Below are 13586 nucleotides of genomic sequence, written 5' to 3' on the forward strand. Positions count from 1 at the left end.
CATGAGGACCGAAGACATCCAAAGCCCCCACCCCAACCAACATAGAAAAGTAACGTATTTAACTTATTCTACAATCTTAATACCTGCTTCAAAGCTACAATTATGAAAAAAAATTATACTTGAGGCTTACACCTGATAAGTTGTCAAGGCTCTAGCACTCTTCTGTGGCAAGATACTTGGTGCTGTAGGACACTGCAGCACCTCAGGATCCGGCTCTAGACTGTTTGAGGCTCTTGGGAAAGGAGAGGTATGGCAGTCAAAATACAAGAAGCAAAAAGGTTCTGTTAAATAAAAGATACAGTGGGTTTTTTTATGGAATGTGCTTGCTTTTTTTTTTCTTTTTTTTTTTTTTTTTTTTAAATGGGATGACGGGGGTAGGGTAAGGAAGGGCAAAAATGGGGTGATCAGTAAGAGTACAGGATTACAAAAATGCAAGAGAGGAAAAGGGACCATCACCTACTTGATCGTGATCCACAGCAGGACTCTGCTGACACAGAATGGCTACGGTGCAGGAGGACAGCAGACAGATAAGACAACTTACATTTGTGCAGGCCCCAGCAAACATATGACTCATAATATTCATTCCCTTCACATATTTGGATCTTTTTTCCTTTGTAACAAATGCATCTCACCCCTGAGGTGAATGCTTTTGTTGGTACAGATTTTCTTCATCAGCTCTCTCTGGAAATTGGCAGGCTAAGAGATGTTTTCGTTATCACAGTTCATGAAGCACCCAGAAATCAGATCTTTAAGGCAATCAATTGTAATTATGTAAAATCTTAGGCTGCATCCAGATCTCCCACTTTGCTCATGCTACTGTAACTGCATGATTTCAACAGAACAGATTCTGACTCTTACCAACAGAAATAAGATCAGAGTTGGCCCTAAAATTACATTTCAGGCAACACAAGAAACTACACAAGAAAGATAATGTATTTGAGAACATTTTTAATAAATAATGTGACAAAAATTACTTTTCTGATTATTGGATCCTCAGTATGCAAAATTATGGCTAAAATATGAGGTTTCTTACATGAACATAATGAAAACATTAATCACATGGATTGTTCCTTTAGTACTGCACACCCTTTCTATGGAACCTTTCTTTAAAAATTAGCTAAATGAAAAATTTCAGTCCTCGGTAAACACCAAAACACTTTTTTTTTTCTTCTTTTTTTTTTTTTTTTCCATTGGGGCTAGTCCTGATAGCTGTCAATAAACAAACACACATTTTTCCATTAGCACCAATGACAAAGAAATTTTATAATTACAAAAAAGGTCATAAAATCTACAGACAGAGGACATCATTTGGCAAATTCAATGCAACTAATGCCTCTATTTCAGCTTTAATGATAATCCAATGTTGAGAGAGGCCACAGCAAAATCGGTAATTTTCTGTAAGTCCAGGAAAAGTGAGAAGTGTTTTGATTATGGCCCACATTTAGGTTTGTTACCTTACCGTCTGTCATCATTCAAATATTCCAAATACAAACATAGAGCATTAACAAAAAGATGAAAAACATCCCAAACAAATGCTTAACATTTTCAATAAGACAAAAAAAGGTTAATAGTTACAATGGTTTACAAACAAAGTTTAGTGATTGTGCTTTTAAAACCAAAAAAAAAAAAAAAAGATAAGCAGTGCATTACAAAAAAATTACTCGCCAAGATCAAACAAAACTTCTTTAAGTGGCACTTCTTCTTTAAGGTGAATTGACACAAGTAGAGGTCTGAGATTTGGGCCAGTAACAGTTAATGATATTACCCAATCATCATTAAAAATGTCCATTGATTTTTCTGCTTATTTTCATGAGCATTGTTGAAGCTGAAAATTAGAAAAACTTTCAGATAAACTTGCTCATGCCATGATTAGGCAAATAGCAATCATATTGACTTACCTCCTGCCTATCCCAAAGGACATTTTTAATAAGAATGTAGTTAATGATGAAAATGGAAAGACAAATCAAAGTACCACAGGGGATTTAAAATGAGTACATATTTACAATAAGAGCCACCTTATCCCAAATTAATTTTACTTGCATTTGTAAAACTGTATCATCTGCAAAAGGTTAGCAAGAGACTGGCAGAAAAAAAGACACACAGTCTGTATTGAAATTGCAAGATACCATTTGCACTAACTGCAGACTACAGTGAAACCCCTAAAATAAAAGGATGTTCTGCATGATGTTCACCATGGGGTTCTTTTTAATCAATGCTGTATTACTTGCAATGTTATCAATTGGCTCACTGGTGTACTAGCAGTGTACTAAGCACCGCCTCGCTGGGGAGAAACCTCAGGATCCCAGGCTCTGAAATCCCTTTCTGTTCTAATTCTAAGCAGCAGCTGGCCCAAGTACCACCAAGAGCAGCTTACCTGCCTTCTTGGGCAGCGAAGGTGATGCACTTAGCTTTATGGAATAGGCAAGGGACGTTCCTAATAAGGAGGGTTTACAAAGAAAGAGTAAAATAAAAACTAGCATTCTGATGGCATGAAGAAAAATGAAAAATTGTACACTCTGATTGCACTGAACATTATTTCTGGCGTCAAACATCATCAGACTTGAGGCATCTTAAGTGATTATTTTTTTTTTCTGATTAGATTTTAAAAGCCTGTTACAGTACATGTCGTTGTCTTCAGCTTTCTGTTTCCTGTATTAAAAAAAAGACATAAATTACTACATGTTAGATTTTATTATTTAAAATTTGTTTCATATACTTCTTACAGGTTTGTTATCTTCATGTAATAACTACTACTTTTAATTATGTGCAGCAACGTGACTGCATGTTGGACATCCTTTCTACAATCAGGATTTAAACTGAATTAATATCATTAGGCAGAAAAAAAAGAAGAAAAAAGTTCATGCTTTAGCATCTAATAAAATCTAGAATGATAAACTATCAAAAAATGTGAAAAGCAATGTCAAGGTGTTCTTAGATGCTCTAGTTCTTTATTTTCAATTCTGAAAGAATCTGGATAACGTAAAGTGCACATTTAAATATTGTATTTCTGCAGGTTCTATTCCATAGGTTTTAGTATGGTGACAGTTATACTATGCTACATACTACTTGGTTTTTATGTTTTTGACACATTCTTAATGTTTCTTTTCTTGGATTGGGCATAATGTTAATAGACAGATAAATGTACTAATTTTTCTGAAGAGATATATTTCTGGTTCAAAAATGTTTTTTCTTGGCATCTGCCTAGGGACAGAAAATAGCCTTATTCTAGTCATCTTCTGTAGTACAACTGCAGTTACCTCCATCTCTTCTTCCTCCTCTTCTCCTTGTTCATATGCTCCCAGTACTTGCAATTCTGCAACATTCCTTCGGGCTACATTTGCTTGATCTGCCCTCTGTCTGCCTCCCGATCCTCGTGATGACATAGAACTGGAGGAGCTGGGATCTCTAGGATTATTTGATGTTGGAAACGTTGGTCTAGAATATGGCAGGATGTCCTCTGTATAATTAAATATACACATTGATATGTTTACAAGCCCAGAGATACTGTGATCCTAAAATTTCTGCATGCAGTTGATTTATTACACTTTTAATGATCCTCAGTAGGTTTAAAGTGATGCCTGACAGGAATATGAAATGCACTATTTCCCTAATAGCATTACAGAAGATTTCTTGAGGAAATTTATAGTATTCACATGGTAACATTCACCACAGAAAAACTAATTCATGATTACTGTCCACTTCATTTCAATTTATGATCCCTGCTCTATGTTCTACAGGAAAATTAAGAAAAAACCCACCCCTTGTAGTACATTTTCGATATGACTAGGTAGGAGGAAATGACAATACGTGCATGATACTCACAAGGAGCTCATTCCATCTAAATACTAGACCCTGCACTTCTCAGACTGAGTTTAAAACAAAATTAGTGGGCATGTTTTAAAATTTCTGCACCATCCTCTAAGGCAACCTTCTAATAACTTTTCTCTATAGCAATCCACTGTAACCAACCTCTTACTAATCTGCCCATTTAACCAACTTACTACCCAATCATCCCTGATATTGACCCTGGATACCTGCAGGAAGAAAGGACCAGGCACTTGTATGAATCTGTGTTGAAAGTCTTGGCAAACACTTGCCAAATTCCATTAATCATGTTCCATTAATTAGTAGTTTTACCAACTTCCATATACAAGAGATTACATTGATCAGGTCTGATTCATATAATGCCATGTCAGTATTTATAACTAATGCATTACTACTATGGCTTTCTTATTTTTTAAACAGGACCAGGTATCATTCTGGCCCTTTCCACCTTTACAAATAGACCAAGTGCCAATTCTTTGGTAGAAAAGTTAAATATCTGACTTACAGATCTACTGTCTGACTTCACTCACTTCCCTTAAAAATTAGATTATAATTAGATAGATTAAATATAACTAGACTATAAATGTATGGTAGGGGCAAGGATACTGATCATTACAACTCTCAAGGAATATTTCTGTTTGGGCTTTCTCAGTGTTAGCTTTAATACATGATGTGTATATGGACAGCATGATAGAAAATCTGTGGTTTTCATAAGCTTTTATTTCTGTTTTACCCTAGTAAGAACCTGCAACGTGACCTATATTAGCACTGTATAATTACAATAAATGGTGACAATTCAGCAGATCTAACTTCACTCACACCAGTGGTGTGAGAGACCTGAAAAGAGCTGGCCTGTTCCCTATGATCAACACCCAATACTTCAGTAAATGCATGCAAAATAACCTTGAAGAAGATGAGTTTTTGCTGCTGTGCCTTCTCGTTTGGGTGCTTTATTTCCTCGCAGTTTCCCATCGTTTTGCTGTTCCTGTGATTCCTTCCGCTCTCCCGAATTTGTCCGCACATCTGAATGCTGTCTCCCATCCACCCCATCCCGCCCCTTGTAGCTCGCTCCTTTCCTTTCTGCAGATCTGTCTGTCCTTGCTTCTATAGAAGCAAGTTTTGGCAACATGACTGGCCGCACCTCCAGCTGTGATTTGGACTGGGCGGTTGGTGATTTTATAGCTGGAGGTGGCACAGGAGGGGGTGGCAAGTCTACGAAGTTGAAAAAGAATAATAATTACGACGACATCATACACTAGTGAAATTAAGAAATAATATTTAACTCGAACTGAAGAAACAGATGCCCTATTTACTTTCAGCCCTCCCTCTGCCCTTCTCTTTCCACCCCAAAAAGTATGTTACTGTTACAACTGCTGATGGGTATTATTCCAAAGCTTGAGCTTTAAAAATGCCAAGACCTCTCACTGCCTTTTCAAATCACAGTATTTTATTAAAAATCGTTACAAAAAGCTATAATAAACTTTAGGCACTTAGATATTAATATAACAGTTACAGATATCAACATAAAGATATTAATGTATCTTTGCTGATATTTATTGGTTTTGCTACATCCATTCAACAACACAGCAGCTTGTGCTATAGTTGCTCAAGCTCTTCAGTGTACTGAGCATTAAAGCAAGTTGGCTGAGGTGTAAGAATGTATGTCACATGCACTGCTGATATGTGTAAGGATAAACTATATTAATTATTGCATTCTTCTTTCAAAATAATAGCTTAATCTAACACACATATCCCTGATGTCTGTGGGATGAGATACAAAAAAAATCCACACTCAATCAATGAAGCAATAAGTGCTCAGGAAGAACAAAAAAAGAAAAAAAGACACACAAGACTTTTGAATTTGTGTCCTTAAATTAGCACAGCTTAAGGGGTTCTAAAATTCTGTATATTTTTACATAGTATTTATAAGGCACACATATATTTTACTTAGTTAAATTTTTCTATTCCTGCATTACGAGTTAAAACTAGAACGTGTAAACTATTCATCACTATACAATAGTGCTCTGTGGAATATAAAATGTGAAGGAAAAAAATATAAAAGTCAAACAAGGAAGCAACAATACAAAAGCAGTTCACCACAAACCTGTAGGAACAAAACACATGCATAGAAGAGAAAAACAGGTTAAAAAAAGCTGTGAAAGATGTTTCTGAGGATAATATTCTGAAGTAAGATTGCTACCCCCCCAAGCACTATTAAAAATTGTAACTTTAGCATTTTATAATAGTGTGCATTCGCATTCATTCTTTCTACTTCCACAAAAATCTCGGAGTAGCTGTGTTTTTCAAACACCATCACTATATATACAGCTAATTCACAGTCTATTCAAGAGAACATTTCAACTGAAAATTAACTAAATTGGGCCAAGAATAAAGGCAGTACTCCTGAATAAGAAAAAAATAGTCACCTAACATACATGTATGAATTCAGACATGGCAAATGCCAGATATTTTTGAGAGGTTTTCCAGTGACACAAAGCAGAAGTGACTTAATCTAGCCCTGTGGAAAGGTGTAGCAATGCAGAGTTCAGTGCTCTATGCAAGCTTACTGGGCACCGTCCTCCACATTAGACTGGTGACATAACTTGGAATTGCCCTCGACCTGTTTTAAATAAGACTGGAAATTTTATCAGTTGTCTGGTCTGGGATAATGAGGAAGAAAGATGACATGAAGTACCTTTCCTAAGGTTGGACATATTTCAGGTAAATGAGATCTGTAACGTCATTCTTGCTACATTAACTTCACTGTCTTGGTAAAAAACACAGACAAAAAAGAGGAAAAAACCCCCAAACAACACAAAAAAACAACCAAGCAACCAAGAAAACTCCTTGTTCTAATTCAGGGCTTGAATAAGGGACCAAACCCATTTAACAAGAAATGCAGAAATTTCTTTCCTTCTGTTCCTCTTAGCTAAGAACAAGTTGGACAACTCACCTTATATTCCTTGCAATTTTTGTAGGGTATTTCATTTTTCAAATTCTGGCAGTTTGGGGAACATCAGTTTTAGAGAGTAGCTAAAGGTAAACAATTGAATACTGAGACTTAATTTTAATTATCTAGTTAACACTCACCATTTGCAGATACCTTTTAAGAAAAAGCACCCTTATTTCCAAAACTTGAGAAGGCATAATGTGAATTAGCTGGAAGCTTGGATATACAAAGTGGCTGAATCAAACTAGTTTTATTTATGGAGTCAGAAATACTGGACTATAAATTAAGAACAAAGGCAGATCTGTGGGCAATGGACTGGACTTGTTTATCTGAGGGAACTAAAACTGTAAAATGGAGAGGCAACTTCTGATTCAGTAAGATATGAAATAGAACAGATTTTGGCCAGAAAGCAGTTATGCTGCATTCCTTTGCTATCCATAACTGTTTAAACATGGTTTACAGAGGTTACCTCTGTCCAATATACAACCTTAGCAATGAAACTCTGTAATTCCAGACATCAGAGCAGCATTCAGACAACCTCCTCTAAAAATGCCCTGCGAGCTCCAGCCACTGATGAGCGAACCAAACCACTTTCGCTCTGCTGCCCAGCCCTACAGATGCTTAAATCAATATGCACCTGCAGGTTAGGATATTTGGATCACAAGGCTCCATAGCCATGTGATCTTAAGTGTCAATACCTGCTCCAAAAAATGTTGGTCTGAAGAAGTACATAACCTCTCACAATTCAACAACTAGGTGAAAAATCATGTGAAGACTGCCCAAGACCTCAGAGTTGCATGTGATATGTTCCTGAAATCCCAGTGCATCAGACCATGTCAGATCCAGACCAAAGCTTATCAAGCACAAAAACTGTTCTTCAGAAGCAAGGCTGGAGATGGTGATGGTTCCCACCTTTTGCAGAATACTTTTAGTGATTACAGAACTTGGTTAAGATTTAAAAAATAAGATAAATTCTGCATTAGCCTGCAGAGATTCAAACAGAATTTTCCTTTCTGAGGAAAACATCCTTCTCACAACATGTCTTCTCTCAGAAATTGACATACTGAATCAGCAGTGGATGAAGATACTGAAACTCAGAAGTGTAGGCTTCTGGAATGACAGCTGTTCATGCAGTATCTTGTGTCTCACATTCCCCACTCACTGTCTCTGTTAAGTTATCAGAGCACTGAATAGCCTTTCTGTTGAGCCTGCTGATGTAAAGGGAGTGTAGGTACTTAACATCAGCCTTTTCGGTCACCCTTGGAGCCAGACTCCAACAGTTGTGGCACGGCAATGCCCTGGCTGAATGCCAAAGGGAAGGAACAGCATCTTTCCCGTAGCCTATAAAAATAACTTGGAACAAAGTGCTTTATTCAAGAATCCTATCCAGCTACACAGGACAGTGAACAAAGTGGTGTTAAATCTTGACTATGGAAAGGAAAGATGCATTGATATAAAAACTTTCATAAAACGGCAGTAGCTCTATGGTACAGTAATAACTAAAGAAAAGTGATACTCTCTTTTGAGAACATTTTTGCAACCTGCAGGGAAACTATAAAAATCTTCATTATAACACAGTACTCCTCGCTGAGAAGAATCCTTTACAGAGGCAAAAAAACTTTTCAGAGGTCAACACTATTACACCCCTGTGGTATTTATTTTAACAGCTCAGATCACAGAGAAAATCCAGATTCAATCTGCCTCCTCAAGTACAAACTGGCACACTTCTTATTAAAAGCAAAATGGAAACTTCCACTGTAAGGAATAAAAAACAAATCACAAAGCAACATCAAACCAATATAAAGAACTCAGAAGTATTTGTTAAAGGTCAGCTGCGCTCACATGTTTCATTCATGTCTATGTACTACTGCTGTATTGCTTTGCACGTAACTCAAACAATTAATGGATGCCATTTCATGGCACGGTCTACAGGGGAAACCTTCCATATACGTCTTTTGAAAGGAGCGATGATAATTTTCTAAATAAGAACATATACAGGAATCATGGGACAAGCAAAACCCCAGTGGGGAAAAATAATCTGGTAAATTAGTTTGGCACTGAAGTGGAGAAACGACAAATAAGCACAAAAAGATGAATTGTAAGTAGTGACAAATGAGGGAAGTAGGCCTTATTAGGCAAGTCTCTCTTTTAAGCTCTATCGGGCTGTAGATATCTACAGTCATACCCTGAAGAAAACAGCAGAGTTATAGATTTGATGCAATATTGGAGAAGATACAAAGTGAATTTTTTTTCTATTGAATATTTATGCAGGCATGTAAAACCCAAGATTGTTCCTGACTTAGTAAAGCTTTAAGATCATTTAAGATTCCTAGATACATAATAACGTCAGCTACTATTATTCATGTACTGAAGTTACTTTCATGCTTTATTTTGCAAGAAACATGGCTCAAACTGTACACAGTAATTGGATGAATAAATAGATAGAGCAAAACCAAATATGATGTATAAAAGCAGTGGGTTGTTGGGTTGTAGGGTTTTTTGTCTGTATGTACGTTTACATAATGCTTTTATCAAAACAATTTTCACTCCACAAAACCTCCCTCAGTAACAAAATCAACAAAATATCTCACAATGGAATCAGAATTAAGGACTGCAAAGAAGGCAGGTATCTGAAAATTATTATCATTCAATATCAAGCTGATTTTTGGCAGAGGTTAAGAAATGCATTCCTACTTATTTTTTATCTTGCTGAAATGTGTGCAGAATAGATTTTTGTGCACTGCACAGACAGAGGGAGACAAAAGTACAAATGATGCCAGCATGTGTAATGGCTTAACATTTCAAAGTGAAAATTCAAGGAAATATTTGGCAGATACTCAATTGCCTTTTGTGAGAAATTCAGCTGCCCTAACGTCATGTCATTGATAACTCAGCTAAATAACTCGGTTACAGTCTCAACCAGTTAGTTGTGAAAATGTTAGTATTTTTTCCTGTGTCACTCAGAGATTTAAAATAGAATCAGGCTTTAAAATCTCACGTGAACTGTCAATGGCATAATTTCTATTGAAAGACCTACTGAATCGAAGCATTGGCAAAGTACTTTTATCCTTTTTATCTAAATGCTTACAATTCTGAGGGCTTGTAACTACTAAGTCAATTCAAGACAGTTTAGAAGACACTTTCATATATATAATTTTAGAAAAGACAAAAATATTCTTTTAAAATTTGGTTTCTTAAATTAAATATGTAAGTAGGTCAGGCAAGGTTGAGAAGGAGGATACATCTGTTAGTTGGTTCTTGTAATGCACTCTTAGTAGTTAACTCTCTAGAAGGCTAGATGAAGAGCAATTAAAAATTCATATATTTTAATCCTTACCATCTACTGAGCAAAGATTTTTAGCAACAAATATGGAGAACATTTCACCGCCTGGATGACTGTCAAGGAACAAAACAACTGAGCTGAAATCCCGTTCCACATAAAGTAGAAACTGATTTGAACTAATGCTAGCAGAAAATACAAAATTGTTACTACTTGTACAATGCAGAGTAGATCAGAGAGCACTCTATTTCAGGAGGAGTAGTGTTACATTAGTAACAAACACACTTCCAGAAATACCAATGTCTCTCACAAATCTTGCTGTACAAAGAAAAAAAAAAATACAGAATTTTTTAAGACTTACATATATTGCTGCTGATAATACTCTTGGCATTTTCAACCATTCATGCAAAGACTTAATTTATTTATATATCCTTTCATGTAAATTCTTCATGACACCAGTATTTCATGAAACTGCTAGCAAATACTAATTCAGGTAATTTGGGAACAGTAGAATATTCTTTATATGTGAAAGTAAATTCCATTTTAAAGACTGAGAAAGTAATGAAGCCATGTATTTTTCTCTTTTTAGTATTTATTCAACGCTTCTAGCCACCAATAAATGCTTAAATTCAGAATATCTGCTTCGCTCTCCTACAAAAACATGTATGTTCACCCACTATGAGGAAAAAAAAATCTTTTTATCAGGCACTCCTTTATAAAAAAGATAAGTAACAGTGTGTGACATCAAGCCAACAGAAAAACCTAAGTATATGTGGGAAAGGTCAATTGTCCTAAAATGCTTCATTCATGTCTCTGTATCAGTTTTCTCTGCTTAAGAAAAACAATTAGCAGATGTTATTTTGTAGCTAATTCTAAACGGACAATATACTAGATGTGGCTATTAAAATGAACGTTAGAATCTTCAGTAAGGTTCCAAATATGCTTATGTAAATGATTGAGGGGAAAAAAAATAATAAAAAAATCAAACCCAAACAAGCCCTTCAACCTTTGAACTGAGTTTTATTAGATCTGCAGAAATTAAAGCCATAATTTGCTGTTCCCTGAATGACCACACTGTATTGCACACTAAACAGGTTAGCGGAAATTCTTACCTAATTAGAAAATACGCTGAAGTAAGCTGGTGCTATATAACACAAAACAAATATTGATCACGATTGTCAAATCTATTGCAATATCTAACCACAATGCTCTATGATGTAACTTTGTATAATTACTTTCACAAAAAGCTGTCATCAAATACAGGCCCACCTCTTATTTATTCCTGTGTTAGAAGAAAATGGCCACATAAAACTCCTGTCCGGATTTTATTTCTGATGTCCTAGCTGCTGTGTTTGTATTGAGGTTTGATGCTCAGCCAATTATGCAGTTAAGAGCATTCTCTTCAAGAGAATAAAAGCTGATAAAATGTCCATAAAATCTTGCAAAACGCCATTACAAGGGTCTCGTAAACGTAACATTTCTGGTACAGTTTTGGGATTTATACCTTGTGTTGTCCTTTCACGGAAGCAAACATGCACAAAACCACTGTAATAACCTCTTGAAATCAGATAATATTCCAACAGCTCAGTTTCACTGACAGAAGGGGCCTGGGCATAAGCCAAGAGGCCCAGGTGCACTGTGTCATGCCAGTATTTAATGCAGCCTAATATCAGATAGATGCTAGTGAGAGAAAATACTCAGAATAAAGTACAGATAATAGCACGGACAACCACTCATTGCTAAATTACTTCTGCTCATCGTGCTGTGAGCTTTGTATTAAATTTTTTCGTCAAGTGGCAGGAATCATAGGGAGAAGTGGCTCAAAACTCCCTTCTTGTAACCCTGGATAAGGATCTATAATATTAGGCTTTCATATGGTAATGGCAAATGATGCCCCTCTTTGAAAAATTTCAGACTGGTAATGAAAGTCCTAATCAGATTGTTGTTGCAGAGAACCAGGAGGTGGTGAACGATGCCTTTCTTCCCCCTCCCCCGTTAGCAAATTCAGCAAACTTGACAAGATGGGTTAAGTCTTGGAGAATTTATCTTACATGAATTTCCAACAAAGCCCGTGGGTTGTTTTATAAAACTGGAAGGTACTGCTTTAATAAAAGCTCCACCACCTGAGGCATTTTCATTAAAGGCTCTCTCTAGACAACATTACAATGTTTGCATTATCCTTCTACACTCCCAAGAGAATACAAGCACTACCTTTTCAGCAAGAGTTGATATTGTGTGTGAAGGCACAAGAGGAGATGATTAGATTTTGCTTTTACTCACAAAATAACCGCTTGCAACAATGTTGTGGTCAGGATTAAAATTCATTGATTTGTGTTGTCCACCATTTGAATGGTAAGTTGTTTTTTTCAGGAAAAGATACATTCTGAAGGTTTTAATAGTCAGTCATGTGAACGAAGATTTTAATCCTAACCACACATTATTCTCAATGACTGTACTATTTATGCTATCTGGGCTCTTAAATAATGATGGTAATTAGCCGATTAGGACACTATAGAAAACAGGTGCAAGGCTCTGGAGTGGAAGCATCGATGTACAGTATTAAGGAACTCTGACATTTAAAATGATTAATCTGTTCAGTGTGTTTAGCAACAGGAAACACAAATCACCGAATTCTGAAACATAATGCTATCTCTGTGGAAAAATTTCACACACACACACTGAATTCATATTTAGAAAGGTTCACTGATGTTTTCACCCGTTTCAGTGGACTCACCATCTGTGTAGACTTCTCTGCGCAGATGTCCTGGCTGGTGTTTTTGCTTTTTGGCAGGTCGGACCTTCTGTATTACAACAGCACTCATGTTGCTGTCGGTAGATACAGGGCTGGTTGGTCTAGGACAGTGTGATGCATGAAAATGTCTACGGCCTGGAAATTGTTACAGAACAATAGCTATTATTTTTCTTACCTAAAATAAGACATTTCATACTTTCTCTTTTTTCATATCAGAATGACCTAGGTATACGAAACCTGAAAATACACTGTTGGAACAATAATAAAACTCTTATCCTTCCTGTAATCAGTTTTAGAGTAAGCTGTAACTAAATCAAAGCGTTTGCTATCCTATCAGTAGGCAGGCTAGCTTAGTCGCACAGAAATTACCCAACTGCTTGGTAGCTGGTAGCTCCTGCCCCAGGAGCATGACCTCCATCAGCAGGCAAGCACAAGCAGGCTTCCTGCCCAGCAACTTTCTGTAAACAACAAAACATTTCACTTTCAAGATGGGTTTCACCTCTCCTAGCTCAGGCAGTGTGAGGTCACCTATGCCATAAGCAGAGGAAGTCACCAGCAGGTCTCAGGTACAGATGCCTCCTCCACCGTTTTGCATGAATTACTAGGAATGCATCTGGGATGTATGCCTCACATTTTATCACAGCTTATTTTCAGATAAGAAGTGTCACGTTTTTAGGACGTGTAGTCAGGTACCAGTAATATCAATACATAAAAATCACTGCATAACATGAACTTGACTGCTGTAAAATTATTTACCTGTAATAGTAATGAGACATAAA

At 36.4% G+C, this 13586-nt stretch overlaps 1 protein-coding gene across 1 annotated transcript in view; it reads right to left on the minus strand.

Moving 5' to 3' along the window:
- Positions 1-1188: 1188 nt before the first annotated feature.
- The window catches only part of ROBO1 (roundabout, axon guidance receptor, homolog 1 (Drosophila)), a 658904-nt gene continuing 646506 nt past the window's right edge, over positions 1189-13586 (minus strand). Inside the window, exons 28-32 of the mRNA XM_010567233.1 lie at positions 12790-12942; positions 4729-5037; positions 3258-3457; positions 2623-2649; positions 1189-1209 (exon numbers count right to left, since the gene is read on the minus strand). Of these exons, the coding sequence (XP_010565535.1) occupies positions 2635-2649; positions 3258-3457; positions 4729-5037; positions 12790-12942 (677 nt within the window). The 3' untranslated portion in view covers positions 1189-1209; positions 2623-2634. The remainder of the gene's footprint in view (positions 1210-2622; positions 2650-3257; positions 3458-4728; positions 5038-12789; positions 12943-13586) is intronic.

Source organism: Haliaeetus leucocephalus, unplaced genomic scaffold (assembly GCF_000737465.1).
Source record: "Haliaeetus leucocephalus isolate CR32 unplaced genomic scaffold, Haliaeetus_leucocephalus-4.0 Scaffold228, whole genome shotgun sequence".
NCBI classification, from domain to species: Eukaryota; Metazoa; Chordata; class Aves; order Accipitriformes; family Accipitridae; genus Haliaeetus; species Haliaeetus leucocephalus.